We start from the raw sequence: 27,584 nt of genomic DNA, 5'->3' as shown, positions 1-27,584 counted from the left end.
ATATTGTGTATGAAATATTTTTAATGTTTTTTTCTTTTTGTTTTTTTTGTGCACATTAAGCATGTCATGCATTGCATAAGTGACGATCTCTATTTTATTAGAAAATAGAGTCGTTACAAACGAATATCTCAAACCTTATCATCGATCCAAAATCAAAAGAAAATAGAGGGAAATTGCACGAATTCAGTCCATGTCCTTATCCTTCCACTATCGCCAACCGTACTTCCATAGCGTCGATGACTACTTTTTTTTTATTTAATATTATACAAAGACTTACAATTTTTTTTCGTAGCGTCAACTTAAAAAAAATGAATAAATGTTAATTATAGTTTGATCTATTTTTCTATTAAGAGAAAGGTTGTCACTACATGCATGATATGTCTAATATGCGTGAAAAGTTAATTTAAAACATTTCATAAATGATGTCATGAACTTAAACATTCATAGAGTTCTTTTCAAATAAAATAAACTTCAATGAAAAGAGCGAAAACGAAATAACAAGGTCAAAGTAATGAAAAACACTCTAAATAACTCCACTATTGGGGTCGGAAAATGTAAACACAAGCAATTATGGTGGGACCTATCTTTTCGTAAAAATATTTTATGACCTTCAACTCTACTTTCTAATATGAGGAAAAATTGGATGGGTAGTGTACTCCTCTACACACGGCGAGTGTGGCTCACACACTCGCGCATGGACTCACTAGGTGGGCGTATACGTATCCTAGGCTTGCCCTTCAACTAATGCAATCTCACACTACCGAAGCCACGGAGGGAAAGAAGCTTGCATAATATCATGGAGAAATATAAATATCATAATGTACGTGTCCATACTCCATAACTAAAAAATATTTTGATGCATGTGACATATAAAATGCACGAGTTTCTATAGTATCAATTCCTGACATAGGGAAGTTCATGCATATTACAACATCGATAACATAACATAATCTCATAACATAGCATAACATAAATATAACATCAGCAAGATTGGTTCATACAACAATCAAATCATCCAATCAAGCTAACAATAAAATCACTGGCCTAGTTGGCCTAAGTCGAAATCAATACAATCCCTTGATGCCCTTTAATGCTAGCTTAAACCTACTCCTTCAAATCTAATTATACCGAAGAAGTCTCGCAATCATAATTTAAAATTCTAATATGAAAATTGACTCAGAATAAAAAAATACTATAAAAGGATCCGAGCATATCAGACCTAAGCCGGATCAGCTAAAAAACTGAGCTGGAATTGTTAGAAAATGTACTATATGACTGGCTCTCAACCGTCTAAGTGGAATGAAGCGGAGCAATTATTGTTGACTTAATAAACTAAGAGACCTCCTTTATATATTGAAGTCGAACTCTCCACTTTTTCAACCCGACCGATGCGAGACAACTGAATTTTGGCAGCTCTTATTATATGAAGGCCGACAACGATTCTTTATTTATTTTATTTTATTTTAATAGCAAAAACAATAATTCTCTCTAGAAAAAAATTCTTTTATTTTATAATATAATTTCAATAAATAAATATATGAAGCTTTTCCATTTCAAAGGTATTTGACTGAGGCAATGCTTAAATTCAAACCTTCATATTACATTTTCCACACTTCGTTACCTGCCTTTGACCTTTTTACCTCACCATCCTCATGTCATTTCTATATATTAATTCTCAAACAAATAAAATAAATATTAAATTTTTAAAAAATGTAATTGTGATATTTCACGTTTGTTGGAGAGGAGAACGAAACACCTCCTATAACCTGACGCATTTTAAAGCCTTAAGAGAAAGTTCGAAAGGAAAAAAAGAGAAAAAGAACAATATCGGCTAGCAGTAGACTAGGGCTATTACAGTAATTTATGTTGGTTCAGATCAAAATAATATGTGAAATGAATTTAATTCTAGAATCACCCCTCATCTTAATAAATAATTATTAATTTATGGATGATGAATGAGGCTTTCTTAAGCCTAAAGTGGAGAATAAAGACTTTTCGAAAACACTAGTCAACAAATATGGGAACTTTTTGGTAGTAGTGTGTTTATATTTTTTTTGGTGAGCGGTCATATAGCTTTATGGAGAGTCAGTCGAGTGTTCGATTGATACCAAATTTAACAAACTCTCGTCTTTCATATATATGAGCTTAATTCTAGAGTCCTATAGGCCGAAACTTATCGACTTGAGACCCTACTCGACCCTGAATTATGGATCATAAACATAAAAGAGGAGCCCTTACCATTTTGACAACATTGTTGGTCGCATTGTGGTTGACAACGTTAATGAAAACTGGGTAGATTTGGAACAAAAACATAAGTTGAGAGATTTTGTTGGAGAAAAGGGTAATATTGGAAACTTTTCCAAAGACAAAGAACAATAATGTTGAAGGACTTGTTTTAAGAATAATGTGATGGATGGGATGGTATGAAATGAGAATATCATAATGAATTCATGTGATTCAAAAATAATAATAATAACATTTATGTAAGAGAATGAACAAGATGGGGCAGTTCCAAGAGATCACATCAAATTCACATAAGTTTGATGTGTTGATTGATTAGTGTATAAAAAAAATGTTGTTCATTTCTTCATATTTTTATAATTTTGTAAAAAAAACATGGAAATTCTTAATTCTACAACCATGACCTCGAGTTAGGTTTGTTGGATGATGAAAGTCTCAGTCGGCTAATTTAGGGAATGATCATGAGTTTACAATCAATGAATACTATCTTCATTGATGTGAGGCCTCTTGGGAAAGCACAAAGCAAAGCCATGAGAGCTTCCATTCAAAGTGGACAATATCATACCATTGTGGAGAGTCGTGTTCGTCTAACGAGGTTCTACGTAAATAAGAAATCATGTAATGAAAAAGGAGTCGAAACTATGCTACTAGAGGTTAAGCGAAAATTCAAAAAATAATGTATACTACTCCCTATCTTTAGATATACGGACTTCCATGGTCTTTTCAGCATTCATCGTCATCTGTGCATGAAAGTTTTACTTTTACCTAAAAATTATTCTTATGTTAACTAATCAGAGTGGTGCAGCGGAAGCGTGGTGGGCTCATAACCCACAAGTCTAAAGATTGAAACTTGGCTCTGATATAACAGCAGCATACGCATGTGGTGATTAAAGGTGGGTGTATACTTTTTGAGATTGCAAGTTCCTTTAGAGATTCTTTAGTTATTCCAATCAAGCTATGTTCTACCTGTTGGGTCTTTATATGAAGCTTCTTTGAAGAAACCAAAAGAGTAAACAATCTCATATTCTTGCATAGATATATGAAAAGCTAGATCTCGTTGTCCTTAACGAGATGGAGTATTAGAGCTATAATTTGAACCTAGTTTTATGTCCATGGAATCTTATGAGTCCAAGCTGAATAAAACCTTATTTGGATTAATCCGAGTATCCATATAAACTGTTGAGGATGGATGGATTGATGGGAAGACAAGTAAGTTGAGGATCATGTAGCCATACATTATTTGTGGTTATCATCTTTGATCCGTTGAAGGTTAGATGAGAGTTAGATGAGTGAGAGAGAAGTAAATATTGTACTCTGAGAAAGGACTTGAAAACAAAGGTATTTATGGCCACTCAGTTTGTACCAAAATCTCTCTTCTTCTTCTTACTTTCTTTCGCCCTTAATCATTTGATGATTCAAAAAACATAAATATATGGAATCCAATGCTTTTAATTGAACCCTTATTCGAAACGTTGCGTCGGGTTGTGAGATCCCACATCGATTGGGGAGAAGAACGAAACATTTTTACAAGGGTGTAAACATCTCTCTAGTAGGCACGTTTTAAAATCCTTGAGGTGAACCTTGAAAGGAAAAGCCCAAAAAAGACAATATATGCTCGCAGTGGAGCTTAAGTTGTTACATTATTGATGTGAGATCCCACATCGATTAGGAAGGGGAACGAAGCATTCCTCACAAGAGTGTGTAAACCTCTCTCTGACTTATGCGTTTTAAAACTTGATACATAATGAACAAAACAGACAATATCTTCTAGCAACGGTTAGAAATAAAAATGTCTTTGGCTTACATAACCTAAAATAAACATTCATTTTACCAAATCTAAATGTGATTCCACTAACTCTAGAGCATACAAATTGTTACCAAAAGCCAGAAACCTTTAAAAGAATAAATACTCTTTTAAGAACAACTCAAAACAAAAACAGGTTAATAAAATTTGCCTTGTAACACCATTCCCAAACAGGTTAATAAGAAGAAATGAAGAGAAACATGAGTAAAGTCCATTTTAAAGTGGTTGAGATAACAAGAGTAGTTGAATTCCAAAATAACTCAGAGAAGGTTCTGGTTGTTGTTTTCTTCCTTAGGGGCCCCGAAAGAATCCAGCCTTTGAAGAGTCAACTGTTCTCAGAGGAAGCAGCAAAGGTGTGTGCAGGCAGCCATGTCTGACTTTCTCAGACAAAATTTTGAGCATCTTTTTGACAGCCTACAATAATGAGACCCAAAACAATTAATTTCCCAGACAAAGCATAGGCCATTTTTGTGCTAAGAAAGATTAAAAATCCATTGATTGCCTAAGAAACTGATGGTAAAGAAAGAGAAGTAAAAGGCAATTGCACGAGTACAAGAGGTAATAAAGATTTTGTGCAGAGAAATAATGGGAACTGCTTGGACAGTAAAAGTACAAAGTCGGAATCAGGACCTGCAATGGCATAATAAAGAAGAGCTTCAATGGTTAAACATAAGGGAAGGTACAAACTTACTGCTCATAAATTAAAAGACTGTGGATGCAACTAAGATGCCAACATTCATTTATTTCGGGGCCTGGATGATTACAACATCATGAGGGGCAACTCATTGCTCATTTAAGTAACTTTCTGCTTTCAATTTTGATATTGTTATCCAGGGTTGTTGTCATTTGTCAGGTTGATCCAAAATGTTAGGTTTATTATATATAGCTCAATCCCACTTCTAGCAAATCCAAAACGCGTTTGCTCTAGGGAGAGATTTTCACACCCTTGTAAAGAATGCTTCGTTCCTTTCTCCAACCGATCCACCCCCCTTCCTTTGGGCCCAGCGTGTTTGCTGGCACACCGCCTCGGGTCCACCCCCTTTGGGACTCAGCCCTTTCGCTAGCACATCGTCCGATGTTTGGCTCTTATACCATTTGTAATGGCCCAAGCCCACCGCGAACAAATATTGTCCTCTTTCGCCTTTCCCTTTCGGGCTTCCCGTCAAGGTTTTTTAAATGTGTCTGCTAGAAAGAAGTTTTCACACGGACCCCCAATCCACCCCCAGCCCCACCCCTTTCGGGGCCCAACGCCCTTGCTGGCACACTGCCTTGTGTCCACCCCCTTCGAGGCTCAGCCTTTTCACTGGCACATCACCCGACGTTTGGCTCTGAAACCATTTGTAAGGGTCCAAGCCCACCACTAACTGATATTGTCTTCTTTGGACTTTCCCTTTCGGGCTTCCCTTCAAAGTTTTAAAATGTATTTGCCAGGGAGATGTTTCCACACCCTTATAAAGAATGGTTTCGTTCTCCTCTCCAACCGATGTGGAATCTCACATGCAATGCCTGAGTCGAATATTCCCAACCCTACAACACTCAAGAGTGAAACCAAGAAGTGTCAACCTACTATCTCTTCTATTTCTTTTGTTGTTTTTATGAGAAATAAAGAAAGATATATAGGAAAAGAACATAAAGAAGACTTATTACAAAAGAATTCTGTGATTATTAGCCTTTCTTCTAAAGCTCCAACCTGTAAGAGCTTCCACCAACCAACAAATAATCCTCACATCTAATCAACATATAGATAAACCAGTCTGATTTCATACGAAGAAAATGAACAATGAAAGAGCAGATGTTCAAAGGCTAAATAGTCCAAGAAGTAAAAATAAACAAAATCTAAGGGACATTGTAATTTAGAAAGAGTATCTAAAAAAAAGCACTTCGAATCGCAAAAGCCCCTAAACAATTATTCTTAAAACCTGAAAACAGAAACTCAAACTTCACTGATGAGTTAGAAACAAAGGCAGCTTGGGTGTCAAAATTGGCCCAAGTCTGGAAACATCTAATAGGCCTATAAAAGTCCATCACAAAAATTTGATCCTATATTTCTAGGAAAGAAGAATGTTCATGTCATTTAAGGAAATAGGATGCCCATTATAATCTAAGATCGGGAGCCACAGAGAGGACAAACCCTGGCCAACAAGATCCCGATACTTTTGGTGAAAAGCATCTGGGGTCATTTGGACCAAGGGCTTTACTGAACAGTGTTCTTTGAGGACCTTGGAGGACATGCCAACATATGATGGAAAAAGGGAAAAGGGAAAGGGTCTCTCTCTCTCTATTACTTCCCAAGTCTCTAGACATCTAGGATCACTAACTTTAATTCTAAATCTTCAAGGTTGGTCAAGTTCTTATTAGCCTTGGCCAATCCAAATTGGGTTGTTCATGCAAATGACCGCCCCGTTAAGTAGATCACTGAACCTAGAAGCAATTCAAAATTTCATTATATTACACATAGAACCAGGTCACCATGTCATTTGGCTAAGGAGGGGCTGTTTTTATTACACCCCCTTGGGGCAAGTCACCACCCTAAGGAAGCAGCTTCTGGAAAATTAATAATCAAGGCATTGCCTGGGGAAAAAACCCCCCAAGGAAGAAGCTGAATTAACGATCATCCATAATACATTGAACCAGGTCAAACATGAGGATGAGCCAACCAATGCCAAAGATACTACATTATAATTATCTCCGGAAGCTACATGTGCATCCAATATGTGAAAAAGAATGCACTAAACCAGGCTCATCAGTACAGAAAAACTAGATTGTTCAGGAAAACAAAATTACAGTTGACCTAACCTCCTAGAAACATATGGGAAGGCCTGGTATCTGGATCATCCACCTCGCATATGTGCACCTAACTCACCAAACTGATCATCTGCTTCTACAGTATCGTCTGAAAGGCGGACTGCATCCAGTTTCTGTTTCAGAATATCTATGGCATTGAGTATCAACTGGGAAGCTTTTATTGCACCGGTAGATTCAACTGTGAAGATAAAACTATCTTCTTTTGCAGTGATATCCACTAGTCCAGCTTTACCCATTGCTTCTGCTTTCTTAATCACTTCATCATCATAAGTGTATGCCTCTGGATCAACCACCAGAACCTTTACAAACAGAATAAGCAGCAGCAAAGTTAAACAAGTCAAATGAAAAATAAAGAATAAAAAATTTATTGGCTAAGTTTGGATCACTCATTTTTCATACTTTCTTTAGCCATAAGTAAGCGAAGTCTCTCAGAATTTGGGTATTACTACAATTAAATAAAAAAGATGAATCCCCATCTTAAATTTTACGTCATACATGAGCGGCAGCGAGAATGAAAATTTTCTCCTAATACACCAATTACACCTGAATGAATACCTCCTTTAACCTGATTCTTTTCTCGAAGTGAAGATACCGCAAGATACAATGGCTTCCAGTACTTGTAAAAAAGTGACAAATCCAAAAAATCATGACATCGTTAAAGAAGACCTTGCGACAGAATTCCCCAACTTTAAAGAATGGCATTATAAATGTTAGCCTTAATGAAATTTATATAGGTCCAATTCCAAAATAGCTGAACAAATACAGCAAACAATTACTGCCCTATCAGCCTTGTCCCATGCATCTATAAGATTATAGCTAGAGTGCTCCCTGAAAGATTAAAAAGCGTCCTCCCACATAGTATAATGCAATTCCAATTTGCTTAGTCATTGGAATATTAACTCTCACACAACAGTTTACAAAAAGCAGTGCCCTTGAAACGATACCAAAGTGCTCTGATACCAAAAAAACGGTTCTTACTTCAATTTCCAAGGGAGTTCACACCATTTAGTATCTGAGCTCTATTTGCCTCAGAGATTTCAACTCTTTTGGTATCGAGTTACTTGGTCCCAAGGGAATTCATATCAACCCTCTATAGGTTTATCGATGAGTGGTGTATTATGTGCATGAAAAGCTCAACTCAAAACCATGTTTTCTACTCATGCTCCAACATATACAAGTTTTATTTTTATTTATTTATTATTATTATTATTACTCTGGTTTGGATAAGCAAAAGAGGGAAAAGAAATTTCAAGCAATGGAGTTACAAAAGACTTTTCCAATTGGTCACAACAGAGAAAAGAGAGACAAAAGAGTAAGGATTAAATTAGAGGTATCACTTTACACCAAGATAGAGTAAGATAAATGATACTATCCAAAAGGTGTTCAACAGGCCTCTCCTTGTTTTGAAAGATTCATTCGTTGCGCTCAGTCCAAGTAACCCAAAAGAAAGCTTTGATGAGATTTTCCCAAAGGCACTTCTCTTTTTTGTGTGGATGCCCTGATAACATGGATGCAAGAAGATGTAATTGCCAGGGTATGGAATCAACCAATTAAAAGCAGAAATAAGGTATGTCCAGAGGGAGGCAAGAAAAACAATTAATGAGAAGGTGGTCTTGAGATCCAGCATCCCTTTTACACATAGAGCACCATTGGGGAGAGAGAACTATGTGGGGGGAATGCATTGCTGGAGTTTCTCATACATGTTGATGGCAAGGCGAGCAACTTTCCATATGAAGTATTTATTCTTTTCTGGGCAGGTGGCTTCCCAAATATATTTGTAAAGCCATCAGGCAAAATTTCCCTATTGGTGACAAAGTCCATTAGGAGAGACTTTGTAGAAAAAATGCCATCATTTTCCAATTTCCAAACTCATGGAACACAGGTAGGAGAGAGTTGGATAGGAAGGAGATTTGTGGATAAATCAGCCCATGCTGAAATTTCCTCCTCCTTGGGGTTCCTTATTAAAGATAAATCCCAAAAGCTCCTTTCAACACTCCAGATATCATGAATGGAAGCTGCCTTAATGTTTGAGATGGAGAATAATAGAGGGAACCAGTGGGCAAGTGGACCACAGGGCAACATGTCATCATGCCAAAAAGTAGTTTCTCCATTCCCAACTCTATGATGAATATGGACGAAGATGAGTCAAAGATCGGTCGAAGATGAGGTCTTGCATACAGAGGATGACCTTCCAAGAACCATTTTATGAGCGGACCATTAAGGATCCCAGTTTAAGATTGAAATGGGTTGACCCATATTTAGCAATATTCATGTCTCCAAAGGGCTGATTTTTCAAACTAAAACCACCAAGCCCATTTGGCAAGGAGAGCGTGGTTCTTCTGGTAGATATTTGGATGCCAAGACCACAACTGACTGTGGGAAGAAAAACTTTCTCCCATCGGACCTTTATTTTCAATGTAAGCTTCATGTGCTTTCTATTATGGCAGCAACCTTTTTTGGTAATGAGAACACTGATAGTAGTAAGTGGGAAGATTTGAAAGGACACTTCTAATAATGTCAGACAACCTACCTTTGAGATATGGACAGACTCCTATGCTTGCAACCTCCTCTCTATTTTTGTGGCGTAGACATTTGGCCAGCTTCCCTTTTCCGACTGAACAAAGAGGCCAAATTTTCCAGCTCCTCCTCTTCTAAGTTGATGCCCAAAATCTTGAACTTTTCGGCATTAATGTTTAGGCTTGAAGTCATCTCAAAGAATTTCACTCATGGAGAAAGTGTTGTGGATAGCACTGTCATCAAGGATGGAGAAGAGAACACTATCATCCAAAATTTGTAAACGATGGATACTACGCTCTTCTCAAACCACTGAGAAGCCCTTTAAGGACCCATTTTCTGCAGCATGGTTCATGAGGCAAGCCTAAGACCCCTCGATACCAAAATCTTAGCACACGGGCACCCTTTAAAAATGATAAGAGTAATTTGGTGAAAAATGCAGGCACTGATCTATGCTCTCCGTTGGGAGATAAATCCTTCAACTTGTAGGAGGAGATCAAGAAAGTCCCAATCCACTTTATCAAACGCTTATTTGATGTCCAGCTTAATCATAGCCCCTTTCCACTTCAATCTATTCCAATAAGGCACAAATCAAGGATCTGTCTCCTTCCACACTTCATTTAGACAAGTTTTTCTTCATCTACATGGGTTGTTTTTCTGGGTTCTTTTCTTTTCTTTTCTCTCTTTTTTTTTTTTTTTCTTTTTTTTTTTTTGGTTCGAAAGGAATAAGCAGCCTTTCTAACAAAAAAAAAAGGTCTCTTTAAAATACTTCTATAATTTAATTCTTGTTCATGCTTTACTTGGTGTAAATGCACCTTTTTTCTAACTACAGTTTAGAAGATCTATTGGCTAACCTGAAGGTTTTTGTTAATCAATGAGTTTGTCAGCACTGCTACTTATTGTATATTTCATCAAACAGAATGGGAAAAACACTTGAATTGTATTATGCAAAGAAGGTATACATCATGAAGGACCAGAGTTTCCATCTCAAGACTTGCATAGAACACAAACAAAAAGCTTTCAAACATGTAGAAGATCAAGGCATTTCTTTTTGAAGTCACAAAATTAACGAATGTAATCCCTGTCTCCAGCCCCGTTTATCTCATAGGAAAAAATCACTCCCTACTCCCTCCCTCGTTCTCCATTTAAACTGGGATTTCCCACCGACCCAAGGGGTTAAATGTATGTCTATAGAGACGCCAACTAACCCCTAATAGAGAATCTGTCTCGGTTGATAGTGTCTGTAACAGTATGATGAGATTATGAGTTAGAACCATAATGAGGTTGTGCCTCAAGTGTGCATGATATGCAAGTAGATTATGAATGAAGGAACTAGTAAAGAGTTGGGTTATCCTAGAACCTTATGATGCTCCCGATGAATTGATTGAGCTTCGAGGAACCAAACTACAAGAACCGATGAATCAATAAGAACTCTAATAGTGCTGAATGATGAGAAGCCATGAAATTACCAAACAAGAACTCTAAGTTGAGCTTGGGTGAGCTAGCATAACCTAGATGAGCCTATGACTTAGAAATGTGACATCTAAGTATGTAATAAGACACATGAACAAATTAACGAAAGTGTATGACATAAGACTTAGAATAAGCTAAGAACCTACAAGCAAGCTACTTCCCAAGTATTTTTATGCTCACTCATTCTACTTTTTTTTGTCAAATGGAAACTAAGTTGCGGGATCGAGGTGAGGGCGTGTCGAGCTATGGGGCTATAGGGGTTGAATAGAGTCTTGATTTCAAACTCTTGAAGATTTTCATGTACATGTTTTGATGTTGTATTTTGTAAACTGTCCCTGATGTCTTTTTTATGGACTTGTACTGTTTTATCTTGATAAGTTAAGGCATGCATGTTTTCAAATTGAATCAAATTATTATGTTGTTTTCAATTACTGCGTCAGTTAGTGGCAATTCATGCCTCGAGTCCCTCGAAAAGTAGGTCGTTACACAAATCCACCACAAAGCTAATACCTTTATTGCTTCTTATATTAGCTCTCCCGCTTACAAGAAGCGATAGAAACAGCACAGTACTATAGTTTATTCTAAAAAGTTTCAAATATGCCAACTCCACATGACAAACCATAAACAACAGAAAGTGATATTAGAGGAAATATACAGTTCAGATCACCTCCTCTACACAACCCTCTGGGAAATTGCATAATACTACAGAGAGCAGCCTGAAAATTTCAGAAAGCCATTGCAACAAATAATAAGAAAGAGAAATGGAGGTTATGCGAGAAGAACCTGGTGGGTAACAGGATCCAATTCAAAGACTTTGGTTGGGCTACTTTCAACCCAGGAAGTCTTTTCCTCGAGTGTTAATGTTTCCATTAGGTCTTCATTGATGTGAATGCTTGGTTCATACATGAATGTGACAGTTGCTGCTGGCGACCATTTTGCATGATCTTTACCAATGCCCTTCCTGGCTATGGCTCTCAACCTCAATTCTTGACCCCGACGTAGCTTCACAATGATTATTCCTCTACAATTATCACAAAACCCACTCAAATTGAGGAGCAAATATTTCAAAACCACAATGATACTAGATTAAAATGATATTTTCCGCATTACAATCTTTTCTTTTCTTTTTTTTTTTTCTCCTTTTTATGTAAATTTCAGACAGGCAATTTAGTAGAATGCAAGAAAATTCATCATTAAGGTAGTGAGGTGCGTTGGCATCCAGTCAAACAGATTATTGGTGTCCCAACATTTATGTTTGCTCACCATAGAACATGAAGCATAAAAACCAAAGCACAAAAAAATTCAAGCGAAATCCAGAACCATGAAGATGAACTCATAAACCAGTTCTAACACAAGCATTTTATCACAACTGTCCACCTAACATGAAATTGCTGCCATGTGAGTGAACCAACAAGCAGAGGAAAATGACAGCAATAGAAAATGAAAAGAATGTTATCTTACAATAATGCAGGAATGTTGCATAGAAAGGAAAGAACGCATTATAACTTTGGCGGTCAAGCTCCAAAGTAGAAGTGATAGACTATCTCTAAGATGTATTTTCACCCAAAAACTTACCCTCCATTTGTAAACCGAATAGCAGATGGCGTTGCATACTTAACAGTACAGACCACGAATACGCCTACCCAACTACATGCAATAATCAGCTAAAAGCTCAAATGAATCTCGCTGGGAAAATAGAATCAACAAACATGTCTACGAGTCGAGACACATGAGAGTAAGAGGAAATACTTGGTATCAAGCGCTTCACCAGCAGCTGCTGCAGAATCAGAGAAATCAACAGGGACAACAGTGTGATCAGAACTATAGAGATCCTTGCTGGAGACGTCTAGGGTTTGGTCAGAGTGGCACTTGGCACGAAGGTGAAACTCGACAGAGCAAAACTCGCACTGGCCATCACCATCACAAGCATCACAGTCGCGAGAGAAGCGCATAGACATGGCACGCTCGCTAGTGAGAGGAATGAGACCGAGGCGATGGGCGATGAACTCATCGTTGAGAACTGAGGAGTTCACTTCAATTTCTACCAGGTCGATGGCGATGGTGGGGACCTCGGCGATCATGACGCGACGGAGGGCGTTGGCCATGCTAACATCAGTGTCATGGAGCTCGAATTTGGCATAGTCATCTCTGAGCTCTCGGATCTTCACCTTGGGAAAGCGCTGGTACGATGCCCCTTCCATGGCTCCCTACTCTCTCTTCCGACTTCCGAGGGTTTCTGAGTGTGGAGACCTTCTAAAAGGCTGTTGGTGAAAAACCGACCCGGTCCGGTCTGCCAGTGAATAGACTCGACCCAAAAATATCTTTGATATTTAAAAAAAACGTTTAAAAAATTTCAAAAAATACTCTCTACCCTTTTAAAAATATTAAAAAATCTTCTATAACTGATATTAATAAGAAGTATTATTAATATTTGAAATGTCGTAGTAACAATTTTGAGACTAACCCGAAGGATATATTGAAATTCTTTTCGTTATAATTGGTGTTTTAGTAAAGATCTCCACGAAATTGAATGAGGAAGATAATTTTCCAAAGAGAATTTGCAAAGATCATGTTATTGTCGAAATTTTATATATATATATTTTAAATATTCTTTTCAAAAAGATTTTTTTTTTATGATTTTTATTAAAAATTTATAAAACATCTTAGTAAATACAAAAAAAATATTTCATGAAAATTATGATTTTTATTTTTTTATTTTTTTGCTAATCTTACCTATTTAAAAATAAGATCATAATGGTTTTTTTTTTTTTTTTTTTTTTTTTTGTCCTTAAAAAAGAATTAAACTCATTACAAATAATTTAGTAAACAAATAGAAATTGAATTGAAAGCACACAGCACTTTAAACAATTATTTAAAATGTATAAATAATAAACAAAAAGAAAATATGCAAAATTTGATAACATATTTATTTTATTCATCATAATTAATCATAACAATTTTATATTTATTTACCTATCATTGAAATTTACTTTTTTTTTAGGTTTAATTCTAAAATTTACCACACCAATTTACCATTTTAAGAATGAAATTAAACTACCGTTACCCTAATGAAATTAATTATTAAATTTGAAAAAAACCAACATCAATCTCATTTGGACTATTCAACCGATATCATTTTCAAATGCTCGGATATGATAAATTTCGATATCATTTTCAAATGCTCGGATATGATAAATTTATCTTACAGCAACGTCGAAACAAAATTGTACTCGAACGAGATGGACAAGGTAACATGGTGGTTCAAATCCGACCACAATTCAACTCATAAAATCCTGCCCATGTGCTGAGTTTATAAGCTTTTCCCCTAAGTCTATACAATATTTAGGGTAAAAGGGTTATTAATATCCAACTATGGCACAAGCTTGCATCATTTTATCAATACCTTTAACAATGGTTCAGAAATAATATCATCTTCATCTCTGGAACTACCAACATAATATAACAGTCTTCGCATTTAACTTGATTATCTGAGGATGATGATATTTCCACTTTATTTGAAAGTAAATCTATGAACTTAGAAAGCCTATCAAATAGCACAATATTGTAATCCTACTCCCCCCCCTTAACCAGAACTCCAACAGAATGGAACTCACTTACTACTTGATTAGAATGCATCTGATTGGCGACCCCTCGGCACCAAGCAACCTGAGAGGTAAGCAATGAATCGAATATAATCCCGGCTGGACGCCATCAAGCTTTAAGCCTTCGACAAGAATGGTTTCCTGAAGCAAAAGATGGTGTTAGTGTTTGTGTTAATCTTGTCTTGTTCACTACTCGGTATCTCTAAAGGAAGCCATGGATGTGCAGGAAAGCCATGATCTTTATGAGCAATTGTCAATAATAATATGCTGTACACCTGGTGACAAAGATATAGAAAGACAAATGCAGGATGGCTACAATAAAAGATGTGAGATCCCACGTCGATTGGAGAGAGGAACAAGTGTCAGCGAGGACGCTAGGCACTGAAGGGGGTGGATTGTGAGATCCCACATTGGTTGGAGAGGGTGTAAAAATCTCTCCCTAGCAAAGCAGCACCAAGTGGTGTGCAAGGACGCTAGGCCCCCAAGAGGGTGGATTGTGAGATCCCACGTCGGTTGGAGAGGGTGTAGAACCCCTCCCTAGTAGAGGTGTTTTAAAAACCCTGAGAAGAACTCCGAAAGAGAAAATCCAAAGAGGAAAATATATGCTAGCGGTGGGTTTGGGCTGTTACAAATAGTATCTGCTAGCCCAAAGAAGACAATATCTGCTAACGGTGGACTTGGACTATTATAAAAGATGTCTTAGAAGAACATGGATATTGTATAGAAGCTTCCCAAACGAGTTCGTGATAGGGGCAGGGTGGGAGTGACCATTCATCCTGTCTATCTTTGACTTTAACTTCAAAGGGAAAGAGATACATACTATATTTGACTAGACAATAGGATTTTTTTCGTTCTCGAGTTTATAAACCAATGCAGCTCCACAATTATAGCAAGTATTAGATAAAAGATGACTCATAAGATGAAAAAGCAATTGCTATCAGCAATCACTAGAGCATAACTTTGATTAAAACTCTAGGTAATTAATTTGTATGTACACATTCATTACAATGTAAGTATACTTCAATTTTTACATAGAAAAACTACCTAAAAAAAATTTGCATTCCAATTCTGAATCAAGCAATCAGAAAGAAGAAATCGAAGACTCTTTGAAATTGGTTTGCAAAAGAAAGATCCCCGAGAACAAGAGCAACTAGAATATATTCTCTAGTACAGAAAAAAAAAAAAAAAAAAAAAAAAAAAAAAAAAAAAATCCTTACCCTGCCTTCTAGAAATTCGAGATGAGATGGAATAAGATCATCAAAGGCAGCAACTGATAAGTAGTCAATTCCTGCATGATAGAAGGTGGCGTTAGTTGAATCATTGAGGTTTCAGAAAAATATGAATTTGACTTCAAAATGAACAGGAGTAACCGTTCTCTCACCAACTAGTTTGATATCAGTGTTGTCTACAAGCCATTTTGCTCCATCCTTCATAAATCCAACATAGCTCGTGTCAAACTCCTTTTTCCACATGAGACCTCTGCATTGGCATGGATCAAAGTGAGAAGTTTTTTTTGTTGAAGAGTGGAAGATTTTCTTCATTACACGATCTGGACTGTACAGTTTATGATAAATATTGGCAGATCCCACCCTTCCAGTTTGAACTAAACGAAATTGCATGTAGGGACAAGATACTGCAACAGTCTATGAGAAAGGCTGGTAATAGGATTAAGAATATGTTGCCTTAACAGATCTGTCATACTTTTCAGACACTAGAAATCAGAAAGACATGACATGAACATGGTCTTATGGGTTCAAAATTGATTCATAATGAAACAAATGAAAACAAATATCAGGACTAACAAAGCAGAAGATTAGATAACTAGACAATAACATTGGAAGTTCAGAAATACATATTTGGATGCTAGAAATACGAACAAAAGAACAACGTCCACATAACAAGCCCATGAAATGAAAACCTCGAAGAACAAATACCTTCAAATAAAAGTATCAATTACTTTACCAAACAAGATATATCATAATTCATCAACAGCTTAAGGCTTCCATTTTTATTATTTTTGTTATTAAGTGACGAACTGAAAGTACTGTTCACAAATTTTTTACCTGTCAGTATTTAATGTTCTGAAGAGTACACGGCGTACTCCTTTGGGAATGTTCAAAGACTTCATGACTTCAGCTGCAACAACAAATAACCAAAAATTGTTTAAACGCCCATTTAAGAATTGTTCGTTTCTTACAAAATAAATATCAAGACTCATCCATTTCTTGTTTTTGGATTATGTATTACTTGGTAGATAAAACGTAATTTATAAAAAAAAATTTGCAAAATATATCCACAGGGTCTACGAGATGGGTTAGAGTTAGGGAACATACATATCTGCAGACATTGGAGATACCGTGTAAAGCTAAATTAGTGAGAAACATACAAAAAAAACAAGCAAGAAAAGCAATGAAGAATGCTTGCAATGGCGTACCAGTAATGTTCTTATCCCTTGGAACGTCAACCAACAGTCCAGGACCTGAAGAAACAAGCACATGAGACAATCAGCAAACCCCATGAGTATGAACTTAAATAACAGGCTTCAGTTTAAAATAGATCCATGGAATCAAAGCCACAAATTCAAAAAGTTCAACAAAACCACACCGAAGAAAACCAAAGATTAGTAGAGAATCAATACCATTGAGGACTCCCAAGTCGAGTGTGTCAACATCGAATCCCGCATCAAAGTAATGATCAAAAACATGACCAGGCGCATCGACGTGCGTGCCAGTGTGAGCCGGAAGCTTCATTTCAGAGTTATTAGCAAGCGAACCATTCTTCATACTCTTAGGAAGCCACAGAAACTGCCCAAGCCCTTCGTCAGATTCCCAAGACGGCATATCTACAGTGAACCGATGACTGATGTCAATGATTCGTCCATTATCGTAAACTTCTCGACGGATAGGAGTGAGGCTGCCATCGCCGCCGTCGGAAACTGAGCAATCACCGACTCCAGTATCGACGACGGAGGGGTAGGCAACGTTGGACGCAGCGGCGAGGAGGATGCCGGAAACAGCCTGCAAGAAAAGGAAGAGGAGAAAAGGTAATCGGAGATCCATGATCGACAGAGCTATGGAGGAATTTGGTGGAGAAGGATTCTGATTTTTCAATTGTTCAACAATAATTTGAAGTTGAAGAGGATAAAGTGGCGGAGAAAAGGGTTATATTCTTCTAATGAGAGCATATAATCATTTACAAGTAAATCTATTTTAGCCACTTTTATATAATTCATATATTAATTTATCACTTATGGTAATATATTATATCAATAAATAAAAAATGTAAATAATAGCCATATATTCATGAATTTTAAAAGTTTTAGACGTAAGTTAAAAACGAGCGTTTAAAAACATTTAAACAATATTAAATTGTAACGAAAAGTAGTTGAAAGAGTAATCGAGGGTATTATAGTCTTAACCTTAAAAATCCCGTTATCGTGAAAACCAGCTAGAGAGTAATCGAGCGCATAATACCTTTGACCTTTAATAGACCCTAAAAACTTTTTTTTTTTTTTTTTTAACTCTTGCATCTATTCTCTGTTGTAACGACCCAACTTTTAGCTAAGACTACTTATATACGTTACTACGTGCATACATAAAGGACAGTTAGAAGTAAGGACAATAGAACAGCAGAGCTACCAAAATTTCAAAAGATTGGTTAGAACTTTTTCAAAATAAGAGATTCTTGGTTAGTAAGAAGGCTCTTGTCGCTTACTTCCTATGTTTAAGTCGTCGAGAAAAGAAAATATGAAGCTTGAGCGAGTAATAAAATAATCCGGAAGGAGCCCTTCTAGGGTTGGAACTACAATTAATATATTCCAACGGTACAAACTATGGTGCCTATGTAATACCCGAGTAAATGAGGAGTATATGAATGAACTGAGATTATATTCAAACGAAAAACAATTCTGAGGATAGGATGACTAAGAAAGACTTCAAGGAAATGAAAGTTATTATCTAACCAATAAAGTGCACCTTCATTTTCGGTGGCTCAATCATAGAAACTTCATGGTTAAGTGTGCTTTGCCTAAAGTAATTTTATGTTAAGTGACCTCCTGGAATGATTCGTGTTGGTCTGTGAGGGTAGCCTTCACTCTTAGAAGCGAAGGAGTAGGTAACGTGATCATGTCTCATGTGAATGAGGGTATCCTATGCAATGAGCTTGTATAAGATTAGACCACAAAAGATTTAATTTTTCCTTATAAATGTGGTAATTAAGAAGACTAATATTTTATAAAATGATCATGTGTGACTTGATCTTAATCACGAGTGAGTTATAAACTCTAGTTAGTAAAGGTTTATCCTTTGATTTATACCGATGAGAATGATTTTTGTAAGCGCCTCGACCCACTTCACGTCCTACATGAGTGTAAGCACCCCTCGGTGACACGTGTCACTAATACATATGCTGACTCCTTTGACTCCAGTGACTCAGCTTCACGAAGTCCCTTGGCTAAAGAAACGGCTTATTCGGCTCAGGTTGGCAATTTTGACACTGATCCTTGAGTCTTTTAGCCTTTCACAACTGATTTTGTCCCTAATTAAGGTTGTCATATTTCTCAAATTCAAGTTAAATTAGATTAGAAATGTGAAATACTAATGAAACGAGATGACATTCGTAATAGGAAATGACTCCCGACGATACTTCGAACAACTTCAAGGAATGGAAGATAAGGGTACTCGTATTTAGGAAAATGCAGGCTAAGGTCAACTAAGTAAGTGGCCTTACTATCGGATTGGTTGGAAAACTTGTTTGATGTATGACGACACGTGCCTAGTGACCCCTGTACGTATCATTTATGCTTTATATTTATGTTACTGTGACTATATTATATGATAATGATGTAGAATGTATGATGTATGACGTATGATGACGTGGTTGAATTATATGATGATGTCATATGATATAATATGATATTGATGATATAAGAGGTAAGATTATGAGATTCCTTAATATGACGTTATTCCATATTAAGAAGAAATGCATGTTTTAAATGTCATAACGCATTATGACGATGATTTTCCTAGGAAACAACTCTAATTAATATTAATGATGATGAACTTATGAAGACCAATGCATACTTGTTACACTAAAACCTAGGAGCGGGAAGAGATTTCTCCTTGTTAACTAAACAGGTCCTCATCCCTGCTCCTATCTCCCCCCAACCTCACTAAAATCTCGTCCCACCTCGCTTAATCACTTTTTACATATATATCAAAATTAAGGCATATATATCGATGAAAATAGATTTAAAAAAATCGTATTTAAAACAATAAAAATTGGACAAAAACCGTGAATAAACGCTCGTGTAGCTGGCTCTAGTGGTCTAGTTTCATCCTCAACTCACGTGTTCTATGCTTTGGTTGAAGTGGGTTCCTTCACGAAACGTCAAGATCTAATCTACTGTTCAATGGAACAAGTTTCAGCAATTTTCAGGAAAAATTGAAGCTAGAACTCATGAATTTAACCAAATTATCCAGATTCTCCCAATTTGTAGTTTTTCTTTGTTCATTCGGTTCTATTTGGTTTCTTCTCGAAAGTTAGAGCTATTTATTCTACAAATACATAAACCTTTTTTGATCGAGTTTATATCATTACATATTTTATTTTTCCTCCATAAATGACTAATTAAGAGAGTATGTTTAGATTAGAGATGTAACTCATAGTAACCATATTCTTAAATTAAATAATTAGGTGTATTATATAATAAACCATATATTTAAATATATTTAAAAATAGTATAAAATGTGTATTAATAATTATATGTTAATGTATTTTAATGCGTTTTATAATAATATGAAATATTAAAGTATTTTTAAAATATATATATATAAAAGAAACTAGGGACAGAAATTAAAAATAATGAAATAATAAAATAATAAAATAATATAAAAGAAATTAAATAAAATAATAAAAAGAAACTTGTATATATATAAAAGAAATTGAACAAATAAATTAGAAAAAAAAAATTAAAAAAAATAAAATAAACAAAACATGTATTTAATGGTCGTCAAACTAAGACGTGAGTCTCTTTAGATCGGCCAAAGTAGTGACAAATCTATTCATACTTTAGAATTCTTAATATATTTTATATAATTTTATTTGGCTAAGTCGATTAGAAGGTTTTGTCTCACGAATTCGAAATCGAACAGATTTAGTTCGGGTTCAGAAAAATGAACCCAATCATACTCGAAATGTTAATTCAACCCAATCCAACTCTTATAGTTCGGGTAAGTTGGTCTAGGTTGTCAAGTTGTTAGGTTGAATGTGCACGGGTAAGGTTTAAATTTGGATTTGTAAATAAATAAAAAATAAATAAAAATAAGAGGGTGTGAGTGGGACCCAAATTGAATAGAAGTAATGGAATAAAATATCTGTTAGCGCAGCTTGCAAAGATGGCCTCAACTTCCACTCCCAATGTCCACTTCAAATGAATGCCTTCCCCTTCTGCTTCCTCTTCACCATTCAAAACCCATTTCTTAACCCCACCGCTCCGCCATGACAATCTTCTCTCTCCTCCTCCTCCTCTCTCTCTCCTCCCTCGCTCATTCTCTCACCTCCCTCTCCGATCTCTCCGCCCTCAAAGCCTTCAAATCCGCCGTCAAACCCTCTTCCATCCCCCCTTGGTCCTGTCTCGCCTCCTGGAATTTCTCCGTCGATCCCTGCGCCCTCCCCCGTCGCACCTCCTTCTCCTGCGGCCTCCTCTGCAACCCCGCCGCCACTCGCATAACCCAACTCACCCTCGATCCCGCCGGCTATTCCGGCACTCTCTCCCCACTTCTCTCTCGCCTCACTCAATTAACCGTTCTCGACCTCGCCGACAACTCCTTCTCCGGTCTCATCCCCTCTGCCATTTCCTCTCTCCCCAATCTCCAAATCCTCATTCTCCGTTCCAATTCCTTCACCGGAGTGATCCCACCTTCAATTTCCAACCTTAAATCCCTCGAATCCTTGGATCTCTCTCACAATTCCCTCGCCGGAAATCTCCCCAAATCTCTGGTTTTCCTCTCTGCTTTACGACGCCTCGATCTCAGCTTCAATCGACTCACCGGCTCCATTCCAAAACTCCCGCCGAACTTACTCGAACTCGCTTTAAAACGAAATTCCCTTTCTGGGTATTTGGAGAAATCGTCTTTTGTCGAGTCGACTCAATTGGAGGTCATCGAACTCAGTGAAAACTCGCTCGCCGGAACCTTGCCGGCTTGGTTCTTCCTCCTCCCATCCGTCCAGCAGATTAATTTGGCTAATAACAGCCTGACGCGTGTCGAGATCTCCCCTGCTGCCGCTACGGGTAGTGACCTCGTCGCCGTCGATTTGGGGTTCAATAGAATCGAGGGGAACGTACCGGTGAATTTCGCGAGCTATCCGGCGCTGTCGGCGCTGTCGCTCCGGTACAATCGGTTACGTGGGACGATCCCATTGGAGTTCAGCCAGATGAAGACGATGAAGAGGTTGTACTTGGATGGGAACTTTCTGACGGGGAAGCCGCCGGTGGAGTTCTTCTTCGGCGGCGATCCGGTCTCCGGTAGCTTGGGGGATAATTGTCTGCAGGGATGTCCACGGTCGTCTCAGCTGTGCGCTCCGTCGCAGAAGCCGAACGCTGTTTGCAAGGAAGCGTACGGAAGCGGGAGGGGAAAAGGAAAACCGATGACCTGAAATCCGACATGTCGGCCATTAAATTAATTATATAGTTTTTATTTCTTTATTATTTTTTGCATTTTACGATGAATCTCGGCGACATAATAAAATGTGCTTTGGGCTTTGTATAGTTTTTTATTTTTATTTTATTTTTATAATGTACTCTAAATAATAATAATAATAATAAATTTAGTGTTTTGACCAATAATGTATTTATTTATTATTTAAACTTTTAATTTTTTTAATTATTTTATTGAATTTCTACTATAAATTATAAAGTATTAAGTTGGTTTCAAAATTAAAAAATATTTAAATGTGATACATCTTCATTTGTTTAGGTTTCGATTAAACATGAAAGTAAGCTTTTTTACGTGGGTTAGCGGCGTCGTAATCTTGACACGCTCACAGCCAGCCTTGAAGGGAACCCAAACCCTATAGTCATTTTTCGCTCTGATTTGTAGTTTTGTTGGGAATTCAAGCTTGTTTGACCACACACACCGCCTATGTGCATGTTCAATCATCTGTGACACAACTGACTTGCCTCTACACTAAGCCAAGTCATTCGACTCGACCTTATTTTTACTCGGAGACAAGGTCTTTCATGTGCAATGTCACATCCAACATCATCTTACTGGAAATCTGCCTGACATTTCAGTGGCAAGATTGAAATATGTATCCGGTCGAAGTTCCATTTTAGTGTCCCCTCACATAAATGCGAGCTTTTTGTATGTCGTGAGCTCTTGATTAGTGTGATGCTTGCCTAGGTTTGTAGCTTCGTGATTTCGTATCGACCATGTAACCTAGATTGGTTTAGTTAGAGAAGTGTCGCAAATTTAAGATTTATGACTAAGTATCAAGTGTGGAAATGGACATCTGTTTCCATATAGAGCTCATGCTTTGTAGACTTGCCTTGAGATGGATGAGGGACCACATGGGTACGTGGGACTCAGGATTGACTATATATTGTGTGTGGGAACGGACGTGGGCTTCCATGTAGGACTTACGCTCTGTAAACCCACCTAGAGAGGGGTGACGATCACATGGAGGACACTTAGGTACAAGTAACTTAAGAACTCGACCCACACGATCAAGAGAATGAATTTTCGTGAACATTGCAAGTATGAATGATAATGATATTAAGTCAAGGGATGTAGTACCTTAGTTAACCGTCTACTTATCGAGTATTTTTATATTCACCCTAGTTCTTCATTCTTTTTCTAGAAATGACTAGCCGTTGTTCGAGGATGAAATCTAGATCAAGTTGGCCACAGAGACAGTCTAGATTCGAGTCTCCACCGGTCTTGAGTTTCATTTTGTTTTTGTAACAACTTCAAAAGTTCGAATCTTTCCCTTTCTATTCGTAAACCGACCATGTTGTAATTGTGATGGACACTACCACCAAGAAGAAAGTGGAGAGGTGACTTTGGATCCCTCATCAATGTCGGTGTGGGTCGCACTGTCAGTCCTCACAAGACTTTTACACACATATGATATCAATCTTCTCTTCCTATTTGACCATTTTATAATCTCTCTTATTAATTCCTATGTAAATTAGATACGTTCAAATCTAAATGGTTCACTCACTCTTTCAGAAGCTGCCATCGCTAGTTGACTCCTCTTTGTCAACAACGAGCCACAGACAAAACTTCCTTCCCTTCGGTCTAACTATCTTGTCATATCCCGCTCTTTCAGACTACCTTTCTTCATTTTAGTGCTTGCTTTTCTGCTTCGGCTTTCAGCCTTCAGACAGTATGCTCTAGTTGCTGCCGACAACTCTTAGTTGAATATCATACTTCGCCCTATAGCGAGTGGAGACACCAACTAATAAGATTGACGAGATAATTTAGAAATTTAATTAATTAATAGATTTATAAATTTGAGAGATTATAAAGTAATTTTTTTAGAAAACACAATTAATAATATTAATTTATTCTAATTTTTCCCATATTTTTTCTGTATTTTTACTTTTGGCCCACCTATGTGAAAGGGGCTTGTATTAGTCAAACTTATTCAACACCCCTTTACTTTTTTTTTTTATTTTATTCTTTATTTTATTTAAAATAATTTTAAAAAATAAGTTTAAAAAAACTTTTTAAAAGATGGAATAATCCAGCTGGAGCTTTGAATTTATTGCTTTTTCAAATAGTATTTGATAGTATGAGTTGTATATTAGTTCCCGTGAACAAATCTTTTGGACCAAATCCGAAATTTTGAGTCAGTTAAATTGGTGAGTCGAGCATCAGAAATAGAATTTACAACCGAATCCAACCTTCTATTTTTGAGTTGGGGTTTAATAAGTGTGATGTCCCACATTAGTTGGGGAGGAGAACAAAACCACAATTTACAAGGGTGTGGAAACCTTCCCGTAGCAGACACGTTTTAAAGCCTTGAGGGGAAGCCCGAAAGAGAAAGCCCAAAGAGGACAATATCCGCTAGTGGTAGATCTGGGGCGTTACAAATGGTATCAGAGCCAGACATCGAACAATGTGCCAGCCTTCTCGCTGTTCTCCGAAGGGGGTAGACATGAAGCGGTGTGCCAGTAAGGACGCTGCTCCCAAAGGGGGGTGGATTTGGGGGCGGTCCCACATCGATTGGAGGAATGATAGAGTGACAGCGAGAACGCTGGCCCCCAAAGGGGGTGGATTGTGATGTCCTACATTGGTTGGGGCGGTCCCACATCGATTGGAGGAATGATAGAGTGACAGCGAGAACGCTGGCCCCAAAGGGGGTGGATTGTGATGTCCCACATTGGTTGGGGAGAAGAACAAACCACCCTTTATAAGGGTGTGGAAACCTTCCCCTAGCACAGGGCGTTACAATGAGATTGGGTATTAAGGTTGTTTTTTAAAATTATTTTTAAAGGTTGACCCGACCAAAAAACTGTCAACTCGCAAATCAATTTGAACTATTGTCCTTCTGAAAATTCGACCAAACCTAAATCGAAAAAAAAAAAAAAAAAAACTAACCCAACCCGACGATCTTTATAGTTTAGGTTGGATAGTTTGAGTTGGTCGAGTTATCAGATGATACGAACACTCTACTTCTAGACCTGTTTTTTTTTTTTTAAACGAACCAAAATATATATTTAATTATTTTATATTTTAGAAGCTATAATTATTTAAATAGTTAGCTATTTTGCAAATAAAAACAATAATATTAAATCACCATACATTGGGAAACAGTTGTCCTAGCTAGCTAGCTCTTGATTATTATTATTATTAATATTAAATATTCAAATATGCATTGCACAAACACTATTTTTATTACAAAGTTTTTATTTTTTTAATAATACTTACATGCATTATTGATATAAATACCTAATCTTCAATACTAATTAATTTATTATTTTAGTATTTAAAACATTTTCTAAGTGTTCTTGGTAAAGGGACCAAGATTAGGTTGATTTTATAATAGTTTAGAAATATTGGATAAATTAAACCCTAATTCAACTTTAATAGGTCAATAAATCATTATTTATGATGAACACTTAAATGAAATTTAATTACATTTTCAACCTTAAATTAGGTTGATGTGTAAACTTGATTTATTGGCATAAATGTCTAACTTCATTATCTAATCTCGCTCGTAACTTCCTTTTGTTCGACAGTATTTAGGTTATTTAAGTGAGAGATTCGAACCTCTAACCTCTTGACCGAGTGTAGATGCTTAGATAATACTCACCTTGACATTAATTAAGGATGTTCATATAACTCGAGAGCCCATTAACTCAAACTACCTAACCCAAATCATAAAAGTTGGGTTGGGTTATATATATATTTTTTAGTTTTGGGTTGGTTGAATTTTTGGAAAATTGAAAATTCGAGTTGTTTTATTGATTGATATTATTTTTATCGAGTCAACTTGAGCAACCTGGAAAATAGAGTTAAAACCCAACTCTACCGTACCATAATTTTAAGACTATTTCGAAAATTAAGAATGTTTGATGTCTGTAATTAGTGTTACTGTCACTTCTGAATATTTTATATTTGAGCTTTTTGAGATTTTACTTATTATTATTGAATTTAGTTCACTCAAAATTTCAGGTTGATTCAAAAGCTTCTTTAGGGGATTTACTATCGTCCAATTCTTTTGTCACAAGCGGAATAGGTACAACCCATGTGAGATCTTTGAGAGGGGAAGTGAAAACATCTCTCTAACAGAAGCGTTTTAAAATCGTGAGGCTGATAGCGATACGTAAGGGCCAAAGTAGATAGATAAATATCAGTTAGTAGTGGGTTTGAGTTGTTACAAATGGTATCAAACCCAGACACCGGACGGTATGCCAGCGAAGACATTAGGCTCTCAAGAGGGGGTTGAGGGGATTGTGAGACTCACCTCAGTTGGCGAGGAGAACAAAATATTCCTTATAAGGGTATGGAAACCTCTTCCTAACCGTGAGACAGACGACAATACGTGACGGACCAAAACAAACAAGAACCGAAATTAACAAGTGTTAGTTGGAACTAACTACGATATTGCCACCTCACATATTTAGTTTATAATCACTAAGAATTATTAATTACTCAACGCACGAATAAGAATATTGGAATAATTTAATTAGTTAGGGAAATAAAAATGGACATTAAATTGAATTGGTTGGTGAGACCAAACAAATTATTCTATGTTTTTTTATAGACAAAAGTGGGAGAGAGATTTGTTCAGATTACGACGCACATGCTTCTGTCCACCACCATTGCTATGTCTCATAATAAAATATTTCCTTATTTATTTATTTTTGTTAATGGATAACGCGCGACGTTAAATTAATAACAATATCTCTAAACTTTGTATTAATAAAAATATCCAACTTTAAAACTATATGTGCGGTGCACGATAAGAATTTGGTGAAGAATGTTACAAAAGTTTGCCATCGATGTTGCATTCGTCGAGAAACATAACATTCTTTCTCCATCGTCTATGTTTGAAAGGGAGTAATAATCCGATGATAGGTTATATTGGTAGTTGAGCATTGTTGGTAAGAGTTTTGTCTGGTTTGGACTGATTTAATCACGAGGGTATGTTATGTTTAGTTTGGTTTCAAGGTAGAGAAGCATTCATCGCACGGTGGGTTGCAATCAAACTTGACAAGTTCGATTTGGTTTTACCAAAGAAAATTGTTCGATGTGAGGTAGGTTTATACTCAAGCTTGACTGATTCGCTTCAGTTTCATCGTGGGAAAGCGTTCGTCATAATTGCATTGTCCTCTAAACTTCCTCATGATTTATGAGCCTTGCGTGTCGATACGTTTAAACTAAAAGAATTCCTCTAATTTTAAGTATGTTTTGAATAGTACTAACTTTTAGTATGATGTTAGAGCGTTTGATTAGAATTTCCACACGTTAAAAGGAAAGGAACATACTATTTTCCCGTTTTGCAAGTTTCTTTCCGTGGTTGGCCCACTTATTTATCTTAATTCAAGAACAGTGTTGCTCCCTTTTGTTTACGATGTTACTGTGATGAGACTTTAGAAGATCACCAACTACCTCAAATATTAATGGAGTCATTTA

The 27,584-nt window shown here is 36.7% G+C and overlaps 3 protein-coding genes across 4 annotated transcripts; 1 reads left to right on the top strand and 2 right to left on the bottom strand.

Moving 5' to 3' along the window:
* Positions 1-4,046: 4,046 nt before the first annotated feature.
* LOC111792725 (DNA-directed RNA polymerases II, IV and V subunit 3) lies at positions 4,047-13,083 on the bottom strand. 2 transcript variants are annotated; one of them, XM_023674289.2, is made up of 4 exons: positions 12,587-13,083; positions 11,621-11,858; positions 6,842-7,149; positions 4,047-4,459 (listed from the first exon to the last, which is right to left on the bottom strand). In XM_023674289.2, exons 1-3 carry the CDS (start codon positions 13,036-13,038, stop codon positions 6,877-6,879), a joined length of 963 nt encoding a protein of 320 aa, XP_023530057.1. In that variant the 5' UTR covers positions 13,039-13,083; the 3' UTR covers positions 4,047-4,459; positions 6,842-6,876. The 2 variants fall into 2 exon arrangements, with proteins under 2 accessions (XP_023530057.1, XP_023530056.1); XM_023674288.2 differs by lacking the exon at positions 4,047-4,459 and having other exon boundaries at positions 6,613-7,149.
* A 1,031-nt stretch (positions 13,084-14,114) lies between these two features.
* LOC111792809 (cyclase-like protein 2) lies at positions 14,115-17,623 on the bottom strand. Its single transcript, XM_087123527.1, has 6 exons — positions 17,078-17,623; positions 16,874-16,918; positions 16,503-16,575; positions 15,821-15,918; positions 15,657-15,727; positions 14,115-14,580 (listed from the first exon to the last, which is right to left on the bottom strand). The coding sequence occupies exons 1-6, from the start codon at positions 17,496-17,498 to the stop codon at positions 14,455-14,457; spliced, it is 834 nt and encodes a 277-aa protein (XP_086979653.1). The 5' UTR covers positions 17,499-17,623; the 3' UTR covers positions 14,115-14,454.
* Positions 17,624-20,844: 3,221 nt separating this feature from the next.
* Positions 20,845-22,207, top strand: LOC111792179 (uncharacterized). Its single transcript, XM_023673518.2, has one exon. It carries the CDS (start codon positions 20,938-20,940, stop codon positions 22,093-22,095), a length of 1,158 nt encoding a protein of 385 aa, XP_023529286.2. The 5' UTR covers positions 20,845-20,937; the 3' UTR covers positions 22,096-22,207.
* Positions 22,208-27,584: the final 5,377 nt, after the last annotated feature.

Source organism: Cucurbita pepo, chromosome 4, assembly GCF_057944985.1.
Source record: "Cucurbita pepo subsp. pepo isolate OVF chromosome 4, ASM5794498v1, whole genome shotgun sequence".
Lineage (NCBI taxonomy): Eukaryota > Viridiplantae > Streptophyta > Magnoliopsida > Cucurbitales > Cucurbitaceae > Cucurbita > Cucurbita pepo.
This window is presented reverse-complemented; position numbering and strand designations above follow the sequence as displayed.